The 22052-nt window shown below is 42.6% G+C and overlaps 1 protein-coding gene across 1 annotated transcript; it reads right to left on the bottom strand.

Annotated features, from left to right (window-relative positions):
* Nucleotides 1-535: 535 nt before the first annotated feature.
* Nucleotides 536-21198, bottom strand: kdm7aa (lysine (K)-specific demethylase 7Aa). Its single transcript, XM_070928730.1, has 18 exons — nucleotides 21101-21198; nucleotides 13228-13313; nucleotides 12537-12654; nucleotides 11860-12020; nucleotides 8981-9122; nucleotides 8293-8479; nucleotides 7780-7942; nucleotides 6060-6147; nucleotides 5831-5937; nucleotides 5147-5238; nucleotides 4851-4937; nucleotides 4276-4527; nucleotides 3971-4095; nucleotides 3532-3686; nucleotides 3327-3421; nucleotides 3020-3216; nucleotides 2523-2905; nucleotides 536-1689 (listed from the first exon to the last, which is right to left on the bottom strand). The coding sequence occupies exons 1-18, from the start codon at nucleotides 21196-21198 to the stop codon at nucleotides 1601-1603; spliced, it is 2625 nt and encodes an 874-aa protein (XP_070784831.1). The 3' UTR covers nucleotides 536-1600.
* Nucleotides 21199-22052: the final 854 nt, after the last annotated feature.

The raw sequence follows: 22052 nt of genomic DNA, 5'->3' as shown, positions 1-22052 counted from the left end.
GGAAAAACCTCACTCATCCCATTGAAGTTCCTCAAATGTTCACTTCTTCTGAATGCATCGACTACTTTGGATCGACCACAGTGGCTCAGAATACTTGTTTTTTTTGCTAAATGATTAAGTGGCACTAGTTGAAGAAGCTCAGGTGTAGATATGGAAGTTCTCAACCTAATCTAGTTTCTATTCGCACATAGCCCAACACCTCTGGCTACAAGGAGAAGAGGAAACCAGAACAGACAGGAATCAACGCAGGATCTATTCAACTGGGTAATGTGAGAGAGGGGGTGACAGAATAGAAGGTAAAAGATTTGTAGGTAAATTGCTACTCAACAGATGATGATCACATGAACTCTAAAACATCCACATTTACAAAAAGTATGTTAAAGTTAAAAAAAAAAAGAAGAGAAAACCCCCCCTATAAAAAGGAAAAAGCCCTCAGAATAGCTGAGGTTTCAGGGTCAAAATATAATAAAATCATTATCTCTTTCAATTAATAAATACATCATTCAGAATCCATAAAAATAACACATAAAAAAAATCAACATCACATAAAACGAGAAATAAATTAATCAGGATATCGTGCGAGTCATTCGCCATCTTCGTTTTTTTCGACTCGTAATTCCTATTTTAAACAAATTCAGAGGCAGCACTTTGAGCAACTCGCCTTCAGCCACAACTGCTCAGAAACACAGACTCCCCTCTAACTATCAAACAACATAGTGCAGATTTGAGAGAATATTTTGCACTAAATTGTGCAAGTCAGTAATGCACCGATTTAGATTTTTCTACAAACAGAAGAATCGTGGGGGGGAAGGATGCACCAAAGTGCTGCCTCTCACTCTTTCCTCTCCTCAAAGTCATTATTGCTGGTGTGATTGAGATAAATTCGGGGGGATCGGGGAGGGAGGTGAGGGCTGGAAGGGACAAGCATGAGTGGAAAAAAGTACAAACAATGAGCACCATTTTGAAATTTCAGTTCTCCTCCTTAGCACCTCGTGTCCCCCCCCCACAGGGCCAGAGGGAAAAAAAAAGACCCTGCTTCGAGATACAGCTCCGTTTCATCTGCTCCTCCATCCTGTTCAGTTTGTCGCAGACGGCCATGAAGCAAGACATGAAGGTTGTGAGGAGAAGGGGATCAGCGGAGAGAGGAAATACTAGTAAATGTGACGCAGGTGATCTTGGCATCAGAAGCAGTTCGATATCTTGCTGCGTTTTTTTTTGTTGTTTGTTTGGTAGCCGTCTCCTTTGTCCATTTAAATGCCCGCAGGAGCTTCAGTCCACCTTTTCCCTGCAGCAGAACGTTTCATGACAAGCCCGTCCTCTCCGCTTCCCCTTGCTCCTTTCTGTTTTGTTCTTAGTGTGCTTTGTGGTGAAGTCGTGCACTTGCTTATTTCAAATACCCTGTCTCCTAAGCATGCACAGTGAGCGTGTTTTACGTGTCAAGATTCGTTCAGTTGCGGTCGTCTCCAGGCAGTGTGTTCTTTTTTTTCTTCTTCTTCTCCCATTTCTACAGCACAAAAGTGTCAAATACACAAATGTTTCTCTTTTTTCTCTCTCAATACATCCCGACATATCATTTTTTGCCTTTGAAGACTTTGGAGTGTTACACAAAGACTCGATTGTGTCTGTTGAGTTTCAGGATCTTCCCCAGCCTCTGCTTGGCCGTGGCCATTCCTTTTTTGGGCCGCTTGCCTGAAAACAAACAAACAAAAGGAGACCATATGTTAATGGGATTAATTGATTAGAGGAGAACAGCATAAGAATTGAGCATAAAAAAGGGGTGAATGTTTACAGTGCATGTCTACAAGGGCTGCAACTAATTATTTTCATAGCTTGGTCTATAAATTGTCAGACAGTTTGTCAATAAAATGCACAATTTACTAGAGCACAAGTTGGCTAAATTTGTTTCATCTGACCAACAGTCCAAAACCTAATAAGATTATTTACTATTTAGTATCATAGGAGACAAAGAAAACCAGCAATTATTAACATTTCGGAAGCTAAAACCAGTGAATCTGAGGTAGTTGTTACTAATGATGAAATCCGAATTTCTACAGATATGAATGTTTTGTCATTTAGCTTTAATGTTTACACTCCTACATATTAAATGTACACATTGAATAGACTTGGCCTTAGTTCGACAAATTTGAAATGTCTATTTGCCATAAATTATTTTCCCACATTAATCATATGAATTCTGCATTATCGCTTCTCTCAATCCCTTCTGCACGTCATCGTACTGCTGTTGCCAAAATATTTGATTGTTGGTTATCTTTTAATCCAATTCTCTGGTTTAAAATTCTTAAAATGACTACACCTTCTCCCTCATTGTAAAATCCAGAATTTCTGAATACGTACATAGTTTTCACTGCTGGATGCAAGACCTCTCCTACGTCACTGAAAAGTCTGTTCATTAAGTGTTTGTGTACTGGAGGTTTTCTAGTTTCCACATCACACTCTCATCAGACTCTGCACAAACATCTTTCTGCTGACAAGAAGTAAAAACAATAATCTGATTTCCAAACCTTTCGTGGCCTGATTGCTGATTGGTGGGGGGTTGGGTGCGTGCCTCTTGGAGGGGTGCAGCGGTGGAGACATTGAGGGATCACAGTACTGGTAGTCCGTCTCTGGGCTGCTGCCGTGGCTTCGGCTGAGGGGGCTGGGGAGCCCCTGATTGTCCCAGGCCTCGCTGCTGTTGCCCTGGCTGTCCATCGGGCTCTTGTCCCCCTGCAGTCGGTGCTGGTGCTGCGCCGCTTCCCTCTGCTCCAGCGGCGAGCAGTGGCCAGGGCTGGACCACCAGTGCTCCTGGGACGAGGCTACCTTCTCCGGTTTGGAGGAGCACAGCAGACCAGCCATAGACAGCATCCCCTGAATGGCCTCTTCTGTGCTGGGTGAGGTAGGACGTTCTCTGCAGGAAGCACACAGGACTTGATTACAGATCACCTCTCAGTGCACTTAAACATAATACACGTTTGAGCTTTGACAGGTGCCCTGATGGGACCATTTTCGACATCTTTCTCACCGTTTGAGTGGTTTGTGTTTGTGCCTGAGTTTCTGGCCAGACTGGTCCAGCTCTATGGTGTGTCCTGAGCCTTTCTGCTGAGATGAGCCCCTCTCCTCCTCTTCCTCCTCCTGGCAACTCTCTGAATCCTCGTCAGAAGAGGAGGAGGAGGACGAGGACGACGATGACGACGACGACGACGACGATGACGTTTTATGCTACATTGACGAAGCAAATTTTTAAAATTAGAGGGGATGCATCAATAAGTGTTAATGCATCTGACACTGTTGATAACAAGGTGTAATATAAGATCCTGCACATCAGTTACCTCTGTGGGAGAGTCACTGTCTGACTCCACATCTGACACACTGGAGTGTCCTGAGACTTCTTCCCTGAGTTCAGTCTTCACCCTCTCCAGACCCCCTGGGAAACACAGGAACACACCATGAGCAAACATGCTTGATTTCAATTTCTCTGCCAAAATATGTGTTTAATAATAATAACAACAACAACAGCAGCCACTGGTGACTCACTGAGGAGCGTGGGTTTCTCGAATGTGCTGTGCTGCTCTCGACTGTCCTGTGTCCTCTCCAACTTCACATCCACACAACTCTTTGGTGGGTCTTGGCCATCAGATGACCGTTCACCCTCCGTCTTTACTGGGCTGCTGGCTGGCCGCCTCATGTCTCTGCACACACAAAGACACGTTTGAAAAGATTTTATTTCACTATAAAATATAGAGAAACTGGACTGTAGAATAGAAAGATTCACATCATCAAAAGCCTGGCTGTCCTAAAATCTCTTGATTGTGATCTGTTTGATGAATCAAAGATTTTAATGTGCCATCATGCATATAAATTAAACAAATGTTCCTAAATTTAGGTACATTTAGTTGGCGTGAATGACCACTGAGCCTTAATTAATAAGAAGCACAAACATTGCTGTGTTGACCAGAGAGAAGTGAGCTCTCACCTGATGATTCTGCCGTTGACAAGCATCAGCCGTAGGTGGTTGTCATCCAAAGACTCTGCAGCAGCAGCTGACGCAGTCGACACTTTGTTGAGCTTCCCGTGAACCTTGGCACAGAACGCTGCATCCTAAGTAGCACAGACCAGCCTCAGTCAATAAACACAGCCTGTTACATCGTTTAGTCCACATATATACACTTAGGGAGCATCTACACTGAGCTACTATTTTGTTTCAGAGCTATAAAAAAAAAAAAAAAAAGCAGATAAGAAAAACAGTATTTGTGATCTGCTTTGCTCCTTGATACTCACCTCCTCGAGCAGTCCCACCTCCAGCCTCCTCAGCACCTCCCTGGTGTGCTGCTCTAAGATGTCCAGGTTGGAGGGCAATTTCGGGGCCTGGCGCTGCTGCTCCCTCAGCCGCCTGGCGGCCCTTCTCGCCCGCCGGGCCTGGCTCAACTTCTCCAGTGTGGAGCGAGTGGCCGGGCAGCCATTGGATCCAGATGCTACTCCACACCCACTTCCCTGAGATTTCACTGGCTTGCTACCACCGACTGGTTCCTCCTATTGATGGAAAATACAAAAACACAATGGAATCAAGTTTCTATCAAGTTTTGTTTGTGCAGCTTATTGGTACGCAGCACCTGCATAAAATGTATGAACATAAGTGTGCTTTATGATGATAGCCACTGCTAAATAAAGGACATCATCCATGACGACATTTGATAACGTCCAATAACAAAAAAGTGAAACATCTGAGGACTGACGGTCCTGAATTTGTCTCTTAAACAAGTTACAAATGCATGTTACAATATTTAAAACCAGCTACATAAACTTTAAAAGGTCAAGCCCTCTCCTATATCCTTTCCTCCTCGTCCCTTTCTTACCTCCAGGTAGCGGATTTCCTTAGTCAGCTCTTTAATGAGATGGTTCGGCCTGATATGGTCTGGTACCTCACTGCTGGGCTCAGTCACCTGCAAAGCCAACACCGACCACATTCAGACAGGAGAAGTGAACAGAAAGAAGCCTGTTGTTGGCCACTGACGCACGTCCAGGAGATAAGAACAAACAGCAGTGACGTCCCCGACTGTGTAACAATAACCATCTGGACTGCAGATATTCATGGCAGAGTCAGATGCAGGTGCATGGAGATGACCGTGAGAACACTGTGGCCGACTCTCACCTCTCTTTTCAACCAGGTCCTCAGTGCACTGATTAAAGCCTTGACGCCCTCCACTAGGTAGGTTGGTGGTGGATAGTTGTCTTCTCGTAGCTCTGAGAGGAAAGAAATCATACAAGAATTAAACCTGTAAAAATAATGGACAAAAAACTTAAAACAAATTAAATATTAAAATGATCCAAAGGAGAAGTAAATCATTTTGCACTGTGACCTCCCATCGGCCATTTTTTACATTGATGCTCATATCGTCTCTGTCTAGTGAAAACTATGCATCTCCAAGTTTTGAGAGTTTCAAATTTTCACATGAACTTATTAAGTAGTATTATGTATTAAGTGTTCCTTTGTGGATGGAGACAATTCCCTTTCTTCTTCGGTTGAAATAAACCTTTTAAAAATCCCCAGGGTTATCTAAAAATGCATTGTCACAAAGTTGAAAACAGAGCTGCTTTTCTTAGTTTATGAAAAGTTGACATTGTGGAGATGCAAGGTATCCACAGGACAGCAAAAACATGCAAATTTAGAGGCTATTATGGTGATTGAACCCTGGAAATTACATTTTGAAAATCAAGCAGGAGTATATTCGAATTCAAGTATATTCCTAATCTTGAAAACATAACTGTTAAAATTCAGCATTTTCCAAACTTTCAAGACTTTGTACGAACCCTCATATAAATATTTGACACTAACCTTTTAACATTTCCAAGAGGTTCTTGGCCACATACCAACAGATGGCCTCAAAGTACGGAAACTTAAAGAGGTCTGGGGTTTTCAGACGACGCTCCATTTCATAACACCTACAAACCAACAGATGAAATACAAACTTTCTTTAGTGATAAAGTAACAAACACAAATTGGTTTCTAGATTAAATTAAAAGAAACACGATCAAACCATTCTTGTGTTATCTGAGTCGTTTACCTGAGCTGCATGCCAATATTGAGGTTGTGAAGGAAGTTCCCTCCAAACGCCATGCAATCCTGAGAGGTGAGAACAGCATGGATCCAGCCTGTAGGGGGCGCCAAAGCACAGGGGTTTACACAACTTACCCACAGACTGACCTGCAAGAATGACACACTCAAACAGCCAAACTGACAACAACTTACAACATGGAAGTTTGAGTGATCTGCAGGAATATATGTAGATATTTACAGCACCAGACCGTGCATAAAAGACCCACATACAAAAACAAACTTCTTCGCCTCCTACAGCCAGACTTAAAAAAGATAAGGTTGTCATTACAATGATGTGCTCCCCCTCAGATAAACAGCACTCTTTGCACAACACAGAGTGAGAGAAAGCAGAGTCTGGAGGGGGTTGGTGTAAGTCTGATAGACAGGGCTGATAATGCACTGGTTGACTGACCTACTGTGCTCTCTGACCCCCATTTAATTCCTACCTCTCCACACCCTCTCTGCCAAAAGCTCCCTTTTACAACGCTGCTTCGGGCCTGCTGAGAAGGCATTGGTAGAAGACTGATTGAGGACGTCCAGCAGTTGACTGGCTGAACTGAGCTTTGTCTCACTGGGTGCACAGGGAGAGCAAAGGAACTCTATCGGCTTAAAAAGGTCTATTGAGAGACTGATGGATGGGTAATTGTATGACTGGAGACATTCACTTCCTTGAAAGAAAGCATGTCATATTCAGTTAGTGACATGAAACACAAACATATTTTTACCCTGAAAAAAAACTTCTAATTGACAACAACAACACTGCTAGTTAAAGGAGTGTAAGATTGCAAAGCTGTGATCTACACCATCATGGCTGCTTTCATCATATTACATAATAGCATTGTTTTTCTTCATTTTTCCATTGTAATTATGATCATTAAGAATTGTTTGGGTTGTTGCTCAGGAAGAAATTCCCTCTGTTATTTTCCCTTGGCAATGATAGAGGACCTTCAAGAGGCCTGTATTTTCCTGGCAGGAGCCATGGGAAGCATGATTATTTTAACTTTTGAATGCATGTGAAAAGACAAACAAATCCAGACAACAGGTCAGCTGAGTTTGGTGCAGAAGAGTTCGTCAGGCACCAACTACAATGATGTAACATTAGCAATACAGACAGCCGTGTGCCTGAGTGTCTGAAATATGTATTGTGCTTGGATCATCCAAGACTGACAAGGTGCTTTCACACCCAACTTGTTCGGTTCAGTCAAAACCCTGGTGAGTTTTCCCATTAGTGTGGTTTGTTTAGTCTGGGGTGAAAGCTATCAATCAAACCCTTGTGCAGACCAAATAACTGGACCGAGACCGTTTGAGAAGAAGGATCTCAGTCGGTTTCCAAGCAGACTGTGGTGCGGTTTGTTTGAAAGCAAACACACCAACCACAGGGTTTTGTTATAGTAGATGTGTAATTTTAGCATGGATTCAAAGGCTCAGCTACTATCAAATCCATCTGCTAATTGACAACTGCTCAGGAAGTAATATATAATAATATATGTAAGTATATATTTATGCAAATTATTTGGTAACCATGGGGTAAGTTTGTTTGTAAAAAGCCAGCATGAACGCGAACTAAACCAGAAATAAAAGGCAACAACTTCTCCATTTTTCCTTGGTCCAAACCAAATGAACCAAACTACAGGCATGATTAACAGTGTCACATAAAAACACACACAAGCATAAACATAACCACAGACCTGTAGGGATGAGCAGGGTGGTTCCTTGGGGTACAACACACTTGTAACACTTCTCCACTTTGTCCCCGAAGAACACTTCACTCTGATTGGGCGAAGAGCTCCATGCCTCATATAGTGCAAGGTTGGTGGGTGTGGGCTTGATCAAGTAGAAGATCTTCTCACCCTGCAAAGCAGTTGAAGAGGAGTTTGTGTGAACTGCCGCCACACTTTAATGACACATTGATGTTGTGAGTGTTTGAGCATGGCAGCTGTGGTGATGCTGCTGTTATAAACACCCACGAACACCTTGAACTTAATGTCAGCTGAAGTTTATGGAAGAGGGAGGGTGAGATCATCAATGCGAGCACAGCAGTGCTGCCCCCGGAGCTGCTTGATGAGTAGATGTGAGGAGCAGGGTGACCTTTCAGCAAGTTCTAGCTAATCAGCCATGACCGCCTGCCCCAAACACTTCAGTATACACAAACACACTGAGCCTGACAAATGAAAGGGCAACTTTTTCATGCACACACTCACCCAGAGAACATGGTACCAGACGGAAGTGCCTCCGAAGTCTATGTGGAAATCTGTGTAGCTGTCCTTGACCCCCATAAGGCAGTACTTCTGGACAAAGGGCTTGGGGAAGAACGAGTCGTCCGGCCAGTAGTTCTCTACCCAGGACATCTTCTGAGCCACATCAGGAACCTCCACCAGCTCTGACATCCTTAAAAAGGGTGGAGCAGAAAGTGAAACAAGATGAGTTTCATACAGTTAATAACACTGATAGCAGGGTTGGCTTAAGATCAGGGCTGCAACTAACAATTATTATCAATATTGTATCATTAATCGAGTAATCATTTAGTCTATAAAATATTAGAAAAAAGTGAAAAATGCCTGTCACAATTTCCCAGAGCTCAATGTGACTTATTCAAATTGTTTGTTCTGTCTGACCAACCCAAATTTAGTAGCTAAACATTAAAGTGAAAATGTGCATTTTAACCACTGCGACTTCAATTTTAAAATGCAAGTGCTCAGGAATTTAACTGTCAACAATTACTACAACTCCTGATAAATCACAGAGGATATTAATAATAGTGTGCAAGTTCATTCTTGACCTTAAGAACAGTAGTTTGCCAAAAAATAAATTACTCAAGGTCCACTGCAGGATTATATAAGCACTTGACTTGTGTTTATCAGGAATCTGTGCTTACTGAGCATAGCTTACTTAGTGTCAGAGAACTCCAGGCTGATGAGGTTGAGGACCTTGGGTCGATGTGGCTTGGTGTAATACTTGATAAACTCGCTGAGCTTCATCTTGCTGTCAGCCTGCCGAGCCACATCTATCACATCGATGACTTTGTCGCCACCTAGACGGGAGATAAGTACTGTTTAGTCATAAAATATTATACAGAAGTTCTGCTGTCAGTGACTCCAGAGTGAAAAACTTTTTAATTGGCTGCTGAGTGGGCGTTGGGTTCACTGGGGTCAGTGGCCCGCTGGCATCTCCATGTGCTTTTAGACATCAAGCCCTGAGGGAAACTGGCACCAATATGGCAGTGTGGGGAGGGGTTGTACAGGGGGGCAGGCGAGACAATCTGTCAATCTGTCCAGACCACCAGTCCCTGAGGAGGAGAAGTGGGTGGAGGTGATAGGGCTGCTACGTTTAACGCCTGTGTGTGCGTGGGAGACCTCGAACATAGAGAGAAATACGTGTATAGATGTGAGAAAGAGAGCGTATATGGGTACTCTTTCTGTGGTGTGTGTTTACGCGTATGAGACAGAAAACAGATGCTTAAAAGGAAAAGAAAAAAGAAGTCAAAGCAGAGGCAACACAGCTAACATTTGGGACGCTACAAATCACACTCGGGTGACACATGGGGCCGGAAGTAGGACCGGGGTGCAGTGTGTGTAGCAAGACAGCTGGTTGTTGTATTTCCCCACACCCCTCCCACTCACCTTTTTTATTACCCCTCTGCGTGTTCTCCCTCTCTCCCCCTCACACACACACACACACACACACACACACACACACAAACATGCACTCACATGCACTTGCACTCACAAACGCCTCTGAAGGCCCAGCTGGCCAGCGTCTGATGACAGAGAACAGCTGGAGTAAAGGCAGTCAGTCACACACAGTAACCACACAACGGCAAGCTCAAACACCAGCTTCACAGACCCGACAGAGAAAAACCTTTTATGATGTCCGAAATCCACAGCTAGAGAGGCACTTGAGGTACCTGATGTCCCGATGTAGCAGTAATATATTATAACACCCATTAATGTTAAAGAGGTCATTAATTAAGGTAATTGTAACTCTCTTCTTACTGCATTAATTGAAATCAGTTAAAGAAAATGTTTCCCTCATTAATGATCAAATTATACAGGAAGATATACAATATGATATATCATAGCCCCTTCTGTGACCTCACTCTGTACTTTACTCCGTAATTCATTCACAGAGTGTTTCCTATGCAAACCTTATGGGAAAAGCCAAAACGTTATTTTTTACGCGTTATCCAGCAGCTTCTTCAAAGGTAGTTTTGCAAACCCACAGATGTGTACGGCCCACTTTGAATGATGAAGTATCTGCCCGGGGTCAAACCAACGTTTAGATCCAGTATTTCTTCTTCTTCACTGGACGTACGTTACGTCTGCTGCACAGGCCGGGGCAGTGGCTGGTGCAGACTGCGGAAAATGTTGAATTTAAACGTTGGTTTTGCTCCGAGCAAACATTTGATCATTCCGGGTAGAAAGTAGATTTCTGTAAGATCACAAATACACCTTTAGAGGTACAAGTCACTGTTGTAATGCAGAAAATAAAGTAGCATTTTATCTTTTCTGCTGGGCTTCGCATAGGAAATACTATTGTACTTTCAAATCCTATGTTGTATCACATTACTGTAAGTTTGGTTTCTGTGATATTACAATATTTTTGCATTTCTATACATGCTTATTGTATTACTTAATCATCAGGTGTTGCTGCTCCACATAGTTCCATAAGCTGCCTGAGCAAAGCAACTATTTTTTCTCAAAAATGTTTATCCATATAACTATATAAACTACTTTTGGGCATTTTGCCTGGTGACAATAGAGATACAGACAGAAAATATGGGGAGGGAGAGAGGGGTAAGACATGCAACAAAGGTCTGTAAGTGAACCGGTGAACCAGTCATATGTTATCTTAAACAGCACACTCAAGCTTCTTCATTTCTTTTGCAATAACAATTATATTTAATCCCCTGGGATTGATTCTGAGTCGTCTCATTTTAAGTCTCCATGTATTGTTCGTGGTGTGCTGTATGTTCAAAATGACTCTGTGTCTCACATACCATATACCAAGGTGGTGGATCATAAAAATAAAAATATTTATATTTTGTTCAGTGACTATCACATCAATCTACAGTCCAAGCCGTATTTACGCAACATCCATCCTAAAACGTCCACTGACCATTCATCAATGCTCTACCACTGGGCCCACACACTAAGTTGGCTACACAACTGCTTAGACCCTAGTGAGACATAGAGTACATCAGCGTTCACCCCTGTTGTCCCATTGTCTTCAAACTGTAAGAAATGTAACCCTACACCCAGTCCCTGGTCACAACACCTGTGCCTTGGCTTAATGCTCAATAGGGCATGGGAGAGAGAGATAAAGTGAGAGGGGGAGTCTGTAATCTGAACTTAACGATAAAAACACCGGTGGGCTTGGTAATGGGCTTGTAATAGGAGCTGGGAAGTGGCAGGCCGTTCCAATAAGGAAGCGTAGTGGTCATATAGAGGGTAGTGAAAGCTTAGACGTCACTCATTTAGAAGTCATTCAGGCATCGCCTGATGCCTGATAAGTGGGTTAAAACCCCATGAACTTGGAAACCTGTTCAAATTGACACACAGATGGCGCCTGCTCAACGATGGCCACTTAGCTGGCTGGTGTTGGGTGGTTTCATTAGCTTTTAAGCAGACTGAGGCTACAGTGGATCCCAATCACAGAGCCCACATCCTTCCCAAAGGATAAACACTAATGTCTTATTGTACATTTGATACAACTGACGGCAACTGTTTTACGCTGCAGAATAAAGCCAGTTCGTTATTAAGAGTCCTTACCCACATACTGCTCCACATCTTTGACAGAGAAAGTAGGGGCTGGTAGTCTGAGTCCCAGATCCTCCATCTCTGTGACCGCTATGGGGTAGCTGAAGCCGTGTCTCTCCAGATACCTGGGTGTCACCTGCTCACCCTTCATCCGCATCAGAATCTCCTCGCCACTGAAATAACATCATAATAAGTTCAGTAAACTTGTCATTTTATGAACAGCCTGACCCCTTAGATATTTTTTAAAAGGCAGAATTTTAAGTGAGCAACATCTGAGTATATCACAAGGACAGTATTTACATATTGATTGAGTATTCAAAGTAATTGCAGCTTCTGTAGCCACCATATCTAAACTGTAGGCTACACCATAGCTAACATGTGCCTCCTCAAAACTGTGATTGGTTAGTTTGGGCTGCTTGTGTTTTCTCTCGCAAGTTTGCAGATGTCGGTGGAGATTGCTGATAGTTAAGACGACATTGAGCAAGTTGAAGAATCAATTATCTGCTGCTTTTCAATAACACAAATCTAACAACACCATCTCCACTGCAAACCATCTGCTCGCCACAATAACTGCTTTCTATCACAGCGAATAAAAGACAGATATAAACAGGGCTCGACTCTTGGTGGTTGGGTTGACAGGTGAGGCAGTTTATGAGTACACATGTGCATGTGTCCAAATTGATATCTACCTGGCGAAAGTCCTTGTCTGTAGCTCCTTGATAAACACTGGGGTGCCAGCCTGAACCGGCTTCGATCCATCGTCTGGCTCTGTGTAGTCGTGCCTGTGCCAGTTGTTGCGCTTTTTCACTGGAACAGAGACGTCAGAGGTTCACGTGGTTGTTTCGCTTTAATTTTATCACGTCCCTCTTGAAGCTTGTTCTCCCAACAAAGTGGTAAATTATGCACATCACCACCTTTTTTTGTAAAGGACATTAATTCACTACTCAACCCCGTGCTAAGAGATGGAGATGGAGGGGCTTGTCCAATCAAAGTGGAGGGCTTACAATACCATTCAATTAGCCTGTTAATGTCTGCCCTCTGGGCTCGTCGGGGTTGACCCACCTCCCCCCTTTAGAAGAAAAAAAAAAAATCAGACTTGAGTAATGCTGCAGAGAGTGGCCCTTTTCCCCTGGGACCAGTCCAACATACACAGACAGAGGTGGGAGGGGAAAAACTGAATGGAACGAGGGTTAGACATGTAAATGTATGGCGGAGAATCAGAGGACCGTGTTTGATGAATGAGATAAATGTTAAGACTGAGGGAGGGATCTGTCTGCATCCCTCCCTCAGTCTTAACATTTATCTCATTCATCAAACACGGTCCTCTCAGAAACAAAAAGCAAAGGAAACATGCCACTAATAACAAATAGCAGTACTCACTCAAGGAGGGTCCTTGTAGGACATCACAGTTGGGACAGTGGTAAACATCGATATCCACTGCATGATGCTCTTCTACCTGCACACAGCTGGAGAAGATGGACAGGAGATAGTTAATACAAGTTCACACTTCTTCCAACATGTTTAAACATGAATCAGGATCTATCCTACATGCCCACCTCATGTGAGACATTTTTGCTTTAGAGTTGGGCTGCAATAAACAATTATTTCCGTTATCCGTAATCTACAGCTTATTTTCTTGATTATTTGATAATCACTTGGTCAATAAAATGTTAGAAAAAAGCAAAAACGCTCATCATAGGTTCTCAGAGACCATGGTGATGACTTAAAATGTCTGGTTTTTGTCTGACCGACAGTCAAAAACTCCATGTTTGGTAGAAACCGAATAAGATGGAGGGCAGTTTAGTATCATAAGAGACAAAGAAAATCAGAAAATATTCACAGCTGGAACCACAGAATTTTTGCCATTTTTTACTTAGAACTGGACTTAAATGATTAATCAATTATGCCAGTTAATTTATCAAACTTATTTCTAGTCTCTTCAGCAAGAAATCTTGACTAATGCCAATGTGCAAGCACATTCAAATGCTTTTTTGGGATGTTGTAAAAGTAGAAAGATATCAAGCTTACTTAGTGTCAAATCTTAAACAATAATCCTGATCATAAAACATGATTGTGTTGATTAAGTTCGTGGGCACCACTGAGTTCTTTGTTGGACCCGGACAAGTTGAAACAGTTTAAATCACACCCAAGCAAACGTCAAACGCTGTGTGTGTTGCCAGAGGAGACGTCAGGTTGTTACAGGTTTGGGATAAACAAACACTGAGAAAAAGCAAAGTACAGCTTGGGTCTGGAAAATTATCTTTCCTCTGATATATTTTTCCAACAAATGTTTCGGCAGCCTCACTGGTTTTAGAGACATGAGCAGGAAGCACATTTCAAAGCCTTGGCACAATAATAATGCAAGGGCACTAGCATAGAAGCACGAGCCCGAAGATATCGGGCCACAACAAGTGTCAACAAAGTGGTGGTAAATTGGCGGCAAAGTCAAATCTAATATGAACACTAATACAACGGACTCAGCTAAATTTAAAGCCAGGGCTATAGATTTGTTTGTATCTGGTTTTACTTGTTAATAAACCACTCCAAATACATAACACAGCAAACGTAGCTCATTTAGGCTATTCAATTACGTAACTACAAGGCTAGCAGTGCGGGTAGCCATCTTGGAATATGCGTGAACACTCCCACGGTGGAATAATGGGATGTTTTCCTGTTCTTCCGTTATTACATAAATGCAGCATAAGGTCAAATCCTCGGCTGAGTTTCGACTGCTTTTACAGCTCGTGCCGTTTGTTATGGTCTTGCATTTTTTCTTCCAAGGATTTGCAACAGTGTTGCTCATACCGCTACCCCCGACTGTCCTGCAACAGCCAGACCGCAGGCAGCAACACACATGCATTCCTCTACTGCATACCAGAGCCCCATTCCAGAGCAGCATGAACAGCAACCGAGTTGCCATTCAGCCTGAATGGACACCAATGGCTATTTGGAGTCAAAAAACGTCAAGCTGCATGTTTGTTTGACTCAGGCATGTGCACAGGTCATTTTTATGGTTACGTGATGTGAAGAAGAGGTCAAACGCACACACACGCACAAAGGGCCCTCTGTACCTCACAGACCACCATCATGCATGTCATTTTAGAGTGACTTTTGAGATCTGAAGACAATGATTGTATTTTATGAGATCATATTGACCTGGAAATAACCATTAAATGTGCGTTTCTATTACTCTTCCTGCAATCTGTGTCCATTTGTTTACTTTGCTCAAACACTTATTGGCATGCACAAACACAATCATAATATAAACATGGATGTTGGACAACATATAGTTTGGAAAATCTGATTTGAAGCCAGAGAGACATTTAGTGCATCCAGACAAGTCACTTACTGCTGATCAGACAACATTTTTTTTTACAAACTCACCAAGCTCCGACCATACTAATCTGACTTCTCCCATGACAGAGGCCAATGTAATTATTTCACTTCCACCGCTTGCTTTTTATTCGGCTAATTAAGAAACATGCCGCTAAGCACCATTAGCACTGTGACGCCTGACCCTAAGGAAGGAATTACATTATGTAATCCATCACAAAACTGCAAGCGCACTGACTTGACACTTAGAATTTACCATCTTCAAACCTCCATCAACTCCTTCCTTCCAACTCCTAGTGGCTGGCTTCAGTTTGACAGCCAGCATAGTGACATAGGGTGTAAATGATGGATTTGTTGCAGATATATCCTCTGCTTTAAAAGGCCAGGAGGGACGTTGCTAATGGCAGCCTGCTATCAGCTTTGATCTACAAAGAAATTGCAGGAAACTGTAAAGGAAATAAAGCTGAGGGCCATTAACTCATCAGGAAGTGGTGAGCTCGTGTGAATGCTGGCCCCAATCCGGTCTGTCTGGTGTACTAACAGGATACCAACAGTAGCTCCCTCTCCCCAGTTCATCACATACAACACAAACAAGCACATATGCCTGTCAAGATTTCTACTAAGCTCTGTGAAAGTGTCATAATATGCATTTAGTTACCACAATCATTATAAATACATTAACAACTGATTTGATTTCCCTTTAAGTAGGCCTGTTTATGTCAGAGTTATCTTTACTTTAGTTACTTTTTGCCTCCAACATCCATAGAAAAAACTATAAAAAATAGGAAATGGCAAAAAAGAAACACTCCTGCTCCTGCACGTGAGCAAGCGGATGACCAACAATAACACTGTGCAGTGCTTGGCTGTAGTATTAAGCCTAGCTCATGTATCAGGAATCTTGGTTCAAACATGTGGCTGTTCGCTGGGGGAAAGCATGAGTCACAGCTCTCTGCCGCCGGGTTCGTCGAGATGTGTGAGAGCAGAGTGTGTTCGGCCGAGGTGACTTTGTTGTCCTCCTCTCACTTGGTACTTTCCTTTATGTAATGTCACAGAGGGAAATTGGGGCACTGTGCCACATACGCTGGCCTGACTCAGCTTATGTGTCACCTGTAATGATCACTACTTAACAAGGCACCCAAGCTCGTGTGACTTGAGATAGAGAAAAAAAGGGGGAGGGGGGGAACTCAGCTGAAAGGGAAAGAGGGCCAAGTGTTTCCTATTGCCTTGCTCAGGCTTGATGATGTATTGCATCATTGCAAAAGCTGGTGAGTGTGCAAGCAGTTCTTGAAACAACGTGAACTTCGTTTGCTTGCAGAGCAAATCAGAGCGAGGATCAGATTGGAGACAAATGAATTGACGTCATTTTAATACTTAATGAGATAGCGTTATCGTACGTTGTGGGACAACAGCAGAGAACACTGTGATAGAAGGCGACAGAGTACAGTCAATATGTCGCACAAAGATAAAAACGAAACCTCGCCTTATTCAGACTGGAGGGTTGTTCTCTGACGCCACTGCAGCAGATTACCAAGCAAAACATCCCTTCCTGAATGAGAGGAGATGTGTGTACTTGGCTAAACTCCTGCCATCAACAGCCCCTCTCCCTCCACTTCCTCTCATCAAGGGCCTCCTTCCTGTGTGACTGAGAGGGCTTATTCATTAGTCCATGCACTGTGAGGGGTTCATTGTCCTCCATGATCGGTGCAGAAACACAAAGGCTGGAGGCGGGCATCACCATTATTTTAAGCTCTAAATAACTGCTCTGCATGGGGCAGCGACACGCCTACATTAGGGAACTGGCAGATCCCTAATGGATGGGTGATAAAGATGGAGATAGAGAGGAGATGAGGGCAGTTAAACACACCTGGCTATCTTTATCTACCCCAGAGGAGCACCTGACTCCTCCAGCCGTTCTCCTAATGCATTCAACCAAAGCTTACATAAACAGTGCTGGACTTGGACAGCAGTAAGAGCCACTGAGTCCTGACAGATGGATAGGGATCTGTCATTTTGGCCTTACTGGTTAAATAATTTCATCTAGCTATGCTTAAAAGCGACCTAACATCTCTGCAGTGGTTACAGCTTGAAGCAGCTCTCTGTAGTCAGCTGGTAAACAACAAAAGAGGATCACTATGTTGTTTATGGGGCGTCGGGGTGCCTCAGGGAGTTTTAACAACTTAATTGTTTTTGGTGCAGGTTGAGTTGCCTTGAGGCTCCAAGCACTGAGGCTCTGCTTTCACACATGTCTTCAACATGGTTGTCTTAAGGCCTCCAGTGCCCCTGTAAAACCTACAAAGTAATCAGTCTTGTGACTGTCTGCTGCTGAAATACATCAGTGAACAAACTTAGCTTGAACTCGCCTAAAGGACTGGCTTGTGGATGCAATTCTCTCTCTGCGCTTGTTGATAAGCATTTTTAATATATTATAAATTACAATGAGCTTATTGTTCTGAACAGAAGATGACTAAGAAGCAATTGTCAAATATCCATATTATATTTTAGCCTGTCTAGACAGTTTTACATTGATTTGGATTCAAGATGGCAGAGATCCAAATCTATGCCCAAATTAAGCAGAATACTATTTATAAAGTGACATATCTGATCTAAGTTTTCAAATGGCAGAACTGCTATATCTTTAATATCATAATTCAATCTGACTGGAAATCAATACATGAAGCTGTTGACCCCTAATCAACATTGATCAAGCTGAAAGTAATTCAGTTTCCCCGCCCAGAGAGACTCACATTGGCCAATTAACTTATCAAACATCCAAACAGACGATCTGAAACGTCTCTTTCATGGACAACAGTCGTAAAAAAGAAGAATCCTTCCACTCATCCATCCATCCACTTAGCGTTAACACTAAAAAGGCACTCTGTGGAGGCTATCCATCTCTCTTTAGCGTGCTCACACTCTGTGCGACATTGACGGATTGTGCGTTGAACTTGGCTAGCTGGAGCGCCCATCAATCATTCCCTCTGTCCAATTGAGCCCTGCTGGTCTATCATCACCCCCACCATCTATACCTAAATCCAACAACAGGCTGACCAGAGTGCCTGACACCTACACTGGGGTAAGCCCTGTGATCTGACTTGACCCGGTGAGGATTTCCAGCACGGCAACATCCACAGTGTTGATGCAAATTGGCCTCTTGGAAACACTGGAAACAATCCATTTACTGAGGCAAGTCTTGTAATTAGGTGAGGCTTTAAATGGTAAATAACAGAGTTCAAACTAACATTTGTAACCTAAACCACAGGCCCTCGTAGTCGGTTTCAGTGCCTAGGGGAGTCTTTCAGGGCAGTTGCACTCAACCTTCATCATTCATTTTTAATCCCTTCAAAATATTTTTTCGATAGAACTATTTAAGAAGGGAAATCAGTCTTTGGTTGGTCATTCTCGCAGTTAAAAGACATATCAAATGGCCATTGCTATAGAATGTATAACAATGACTGATCTAAAAACAGTATCTTGATGCACTGATCCATTACGCTGAAGCAGTATAGGTGCCCTTACTGACCTATTAAGAGGATAGGGTATCAGCCATGACATGACCGATCTACATTAAATGCTTAATAAAACACTCATACATCAGTACTATTACAACAACATACAGTGAGGCATAGAGATTATAAATGTGGGGAAAAGAAAGTATTGGATCAATACTTTAAGTTGAATCAGTATCAAGAGAGAAAAACTTGGACCCATATGCGGGTCCCTGATAGACCAGGAAATGTATCTGTATAATGTTTGCAGGGGGTCATGTGTGTCAGTAAGGGAGTCTATAAATGCAAGCAAAGACAAATACATGTTCTTTTTGCTTTCCTCACTGATCACGACTCCGACACAGATAAACCACACAGTGTTCTGTTTTCCATGCCCAAGTCCTCATCCCATTAAAAGTCCAGGGCTGTATTGTGTACTGAAATGCTGAGAGATACAGGTGACGGAAACCAGGACACTCTCCAGAAACTGAGGCAGCGAGACAAAGTCCCCCCACACAAACACAAACTCAGCTAGTGACAAACAGGCTCCGGGAGGTTGAGCTCCTCTCCTTTCCACTCCATCGGCGTGCCATCATCCACAGCCAGAGAATATCCCTTTCCTTCTGGCCAGCCTCGTGGGAAAGAGGCAGGAAATGTGGCAGTTTTTGGAGCTCTGCTCTGTGTGAGTATCTGCTTATTAGTCATCAATGGGGGGAAGCTCCAACATTTGTTCCTTTGCTTGCTGGCACATGACACACAGCCAGTCTTTTTTGGCTCTGATTACGACACAAATTCTGGCAGTGCGCTTAATGTGGTTACGCAATGGCTTCCGTCATTTCAACACGAGCAAAAACAGATTATTGTATTCATAAACAGTTGCCGTGGAGATGCGCCCACACAGGCTGACTCAAAGGACTGAAGAACGGGTCATGTGTAACATTTGTCTAAGTCGGCCTATGGACTTAGATAAAAAGTGACTGTTACACAGAGTCAGGTCTTGTTGGTTACCTGTGTCTGACACACTACATATAATTTGGCAATTTGCAATCTTGTTATCGTCCTTCTCAGAATCAGAGCCCAAGGGGAGCAACACAACAGCCCCGTCCTGCTAATAGGCACCTTGGCCTGATAACAGGGTTGAATCTGATCGCCCAATTAAAAGTACAGTTTGTACAATTAACCACTCTGTCACCCAAAAACAGTACAGAGAATGATCTTGACCCCATAGTGTAAGATATCTGTCGCAATATAGGGTGTAGACTAGAGCATGTGTGACTAAAATCTGACATCTTAGGCCATACATGCTCAGACGCACAAAAGGGTTTTATTACACAATACAAATCTCCCCATTTTGATTTTGACAGCCACCACTCACCCACACACAGCAGGAGTCATAAAAATCATCTATAACACCAATGGCCAATTTGTAATCAGTAATGACATTAGGACATTAAAAAACGAGAAAATAGGACAAAAAAAGACCATAAGCAGTCCAGGGAAATATGCCTGCATGGTACCTTTAAATAATCCCCCTGTTCACCACTAGGGGTCCCATGCCATGTGCCTTCTCTGCTTGAAAGGGGGATTTAAATTTCTCGAGCTGTCAATCAAAAGCCCGACCATAACAAGCTCCTTGTTCTCTACCATTTGCTTTCTAATAAAGTGAACCACTAAAAACACATCGAAATGCAAATAGCTCAGGCTACATACACATCTTGAAATGTGTATGTATTAAAATTGAATATTAAACATATCAGGCATAACAATAACCTGCACTTTGTGTCCACACAAATAGAAGTTGTGTATGAAATGCAGCTTATGTAATCAAGTTTAAAAGTACAAGGAAAAGGTTGGCTGCGGTTGCCATTACCTTGAATAACCTGATTTATTGAGCCAGATTGCGAGCTTGGATCCACACACTGGCATACAACGACTGGGTTAACAGGCTCTTAATACGTAAAAAAACAAAATTAAACTTATCTCTGAAGTGAATATAAGCAGCTGGCAAATATGCATCCTTTTGTATGTCACCATGACCCCGCAAAGCTTGCGATAACTCAGGTTGACTGACACAGCTCGGCAATCCAGATAGATCCGCATATTAGTGGATAAAAACTATTTGCCATGGGCTGTATTTGAGTCAATAACATTGATTATCAACATAATTACAGAGACCAGGTACAAGTTGTATGTTTTCGTCTCCTTAGCAGAACAAACTGGCTAAATTCAAGCTTATTTCAGAGAACGAAACCCCACTTTCTTTCGTAAAGTCGTGTCAATACGATTTAAACCCCCGTCGCCCACCGCTAGCGTTAGCAAGCTAAGTTAGCTACCAGTCAACACCGCTTATAGAACCGTCGCCTTTCTTTAATAAACAATAAGTGTTTCTCGCGTCTAATGGACCACATAACTAAAGGACATTATAACCTACATACCTGCCGTGAAACCAGTCTTTACAGATGTCGCACTCGATCATAAACCGGCTCACATCGTAGGGCTGCCGGCAGACACAGTACAGCGGGGCCGCCGCCATCTTCCTACTGTCCCCAAACAACGCAGGAATGAAGCGGGGCGGGGATTTAACCCACAGACCGGAAACACCCGAGCGGGGAGCCGAGCGTACACGAGATCCTCCATTCTAGGCAATCCCACCTCTGACGTCAGTTTCCAAATTATTCATTTCCATCTGGTTGTGTGGGCACACCAACAATAGACAAACTTTTTCCAACAAAGGAATGACATAACGGTATTGTTTTGGGTATTTTGTCAATGTTGCAGTCTGAGACTAATGCTCAGCAAAACCTGATGATTTTTATACTAAATTAAGTAAAATGATGAGCCTCATAGGCCTTAGCGAGTACGTTATATATCATATGTAGTATATTATTATTTCAATGAGAATTCTTTAGATATTTAATTTTTTAAATTATAGTAGATGTTTTCATTTAACCCATTCAACCTAATTTATCATTACACTCATGAAGAACCTCATAGAAGTCTATCTTAAATTGCTCCCAAAATATGCCAATATGACTATGCATTTAAAAGTATCTATTTGATGTAATAATGTGGCCATAAAAATAAGTTCCTTAAATTTTCACATTTTAGTCAATGTTGCTGTAAAAATGAACAAACATACATAAAATGTTGTCAACTCATGTGTAAAAAGTGTTGGAAACTAGAAACTAAGTACCTACTTCCAAATGTGCAGCATCAGCACTGACTTATCAGTAAAAACGCAGCTGATACAATATAAAGAAAAAAAAGCATAACTGTGTGACACAATCCAAAGCTGCTCTATCAGCAGAATATTTGCACAGTTGCAGCGTCTATCTTCCTTGTGGTCTCACACCTCTCATTAGCAAAGCGAAAGTGCTTCTGTTAATA

The sequence above is a fragment of the Enoplosus armatus genome, chromosome 22 (assembly GCF_043641665.1).
Source record: "Enoplosus armatus isolate fEnoArm2 chromosome 22, fEnoArm2.hap1, whole genome shotgun sequence".
Taxonomy (NCBI): Eukaryota; Metazoa; Chordata; class Actinopteri; order Centrarchiformes; family Enoplosidae; genus Enoplosus; species Enoplosus armatus.
This window is presented reverse-complemented; position numbering and strand designations above follow the sequence as displayed.

Bases quoted from the DNA above. Each gene is read 5' to 3' on its own strand.
- kdm7aa (XM_070928730.1), bottom strand. From the start codon at position 21,198: ATGGCGGCGGCCCCGCTGTACTGTGTCTGCCGGCAGCCCTACGATGTG. The intron at 12,021-12,536 runs GTAGATATCAAT...ATGTTATTTCAG, and splicing joins CAGACAAGGACTTTCGCCAG to TGGCGAGGAGATTCTGATGC. The intron at 1,690-2,522 runs GTTTGGAAATCA...GTTTGTTTTCAG, and splicing joins CAGCAATCAGGCCACGAAAG to GCAAGCGGCCCAAAAAAGGA.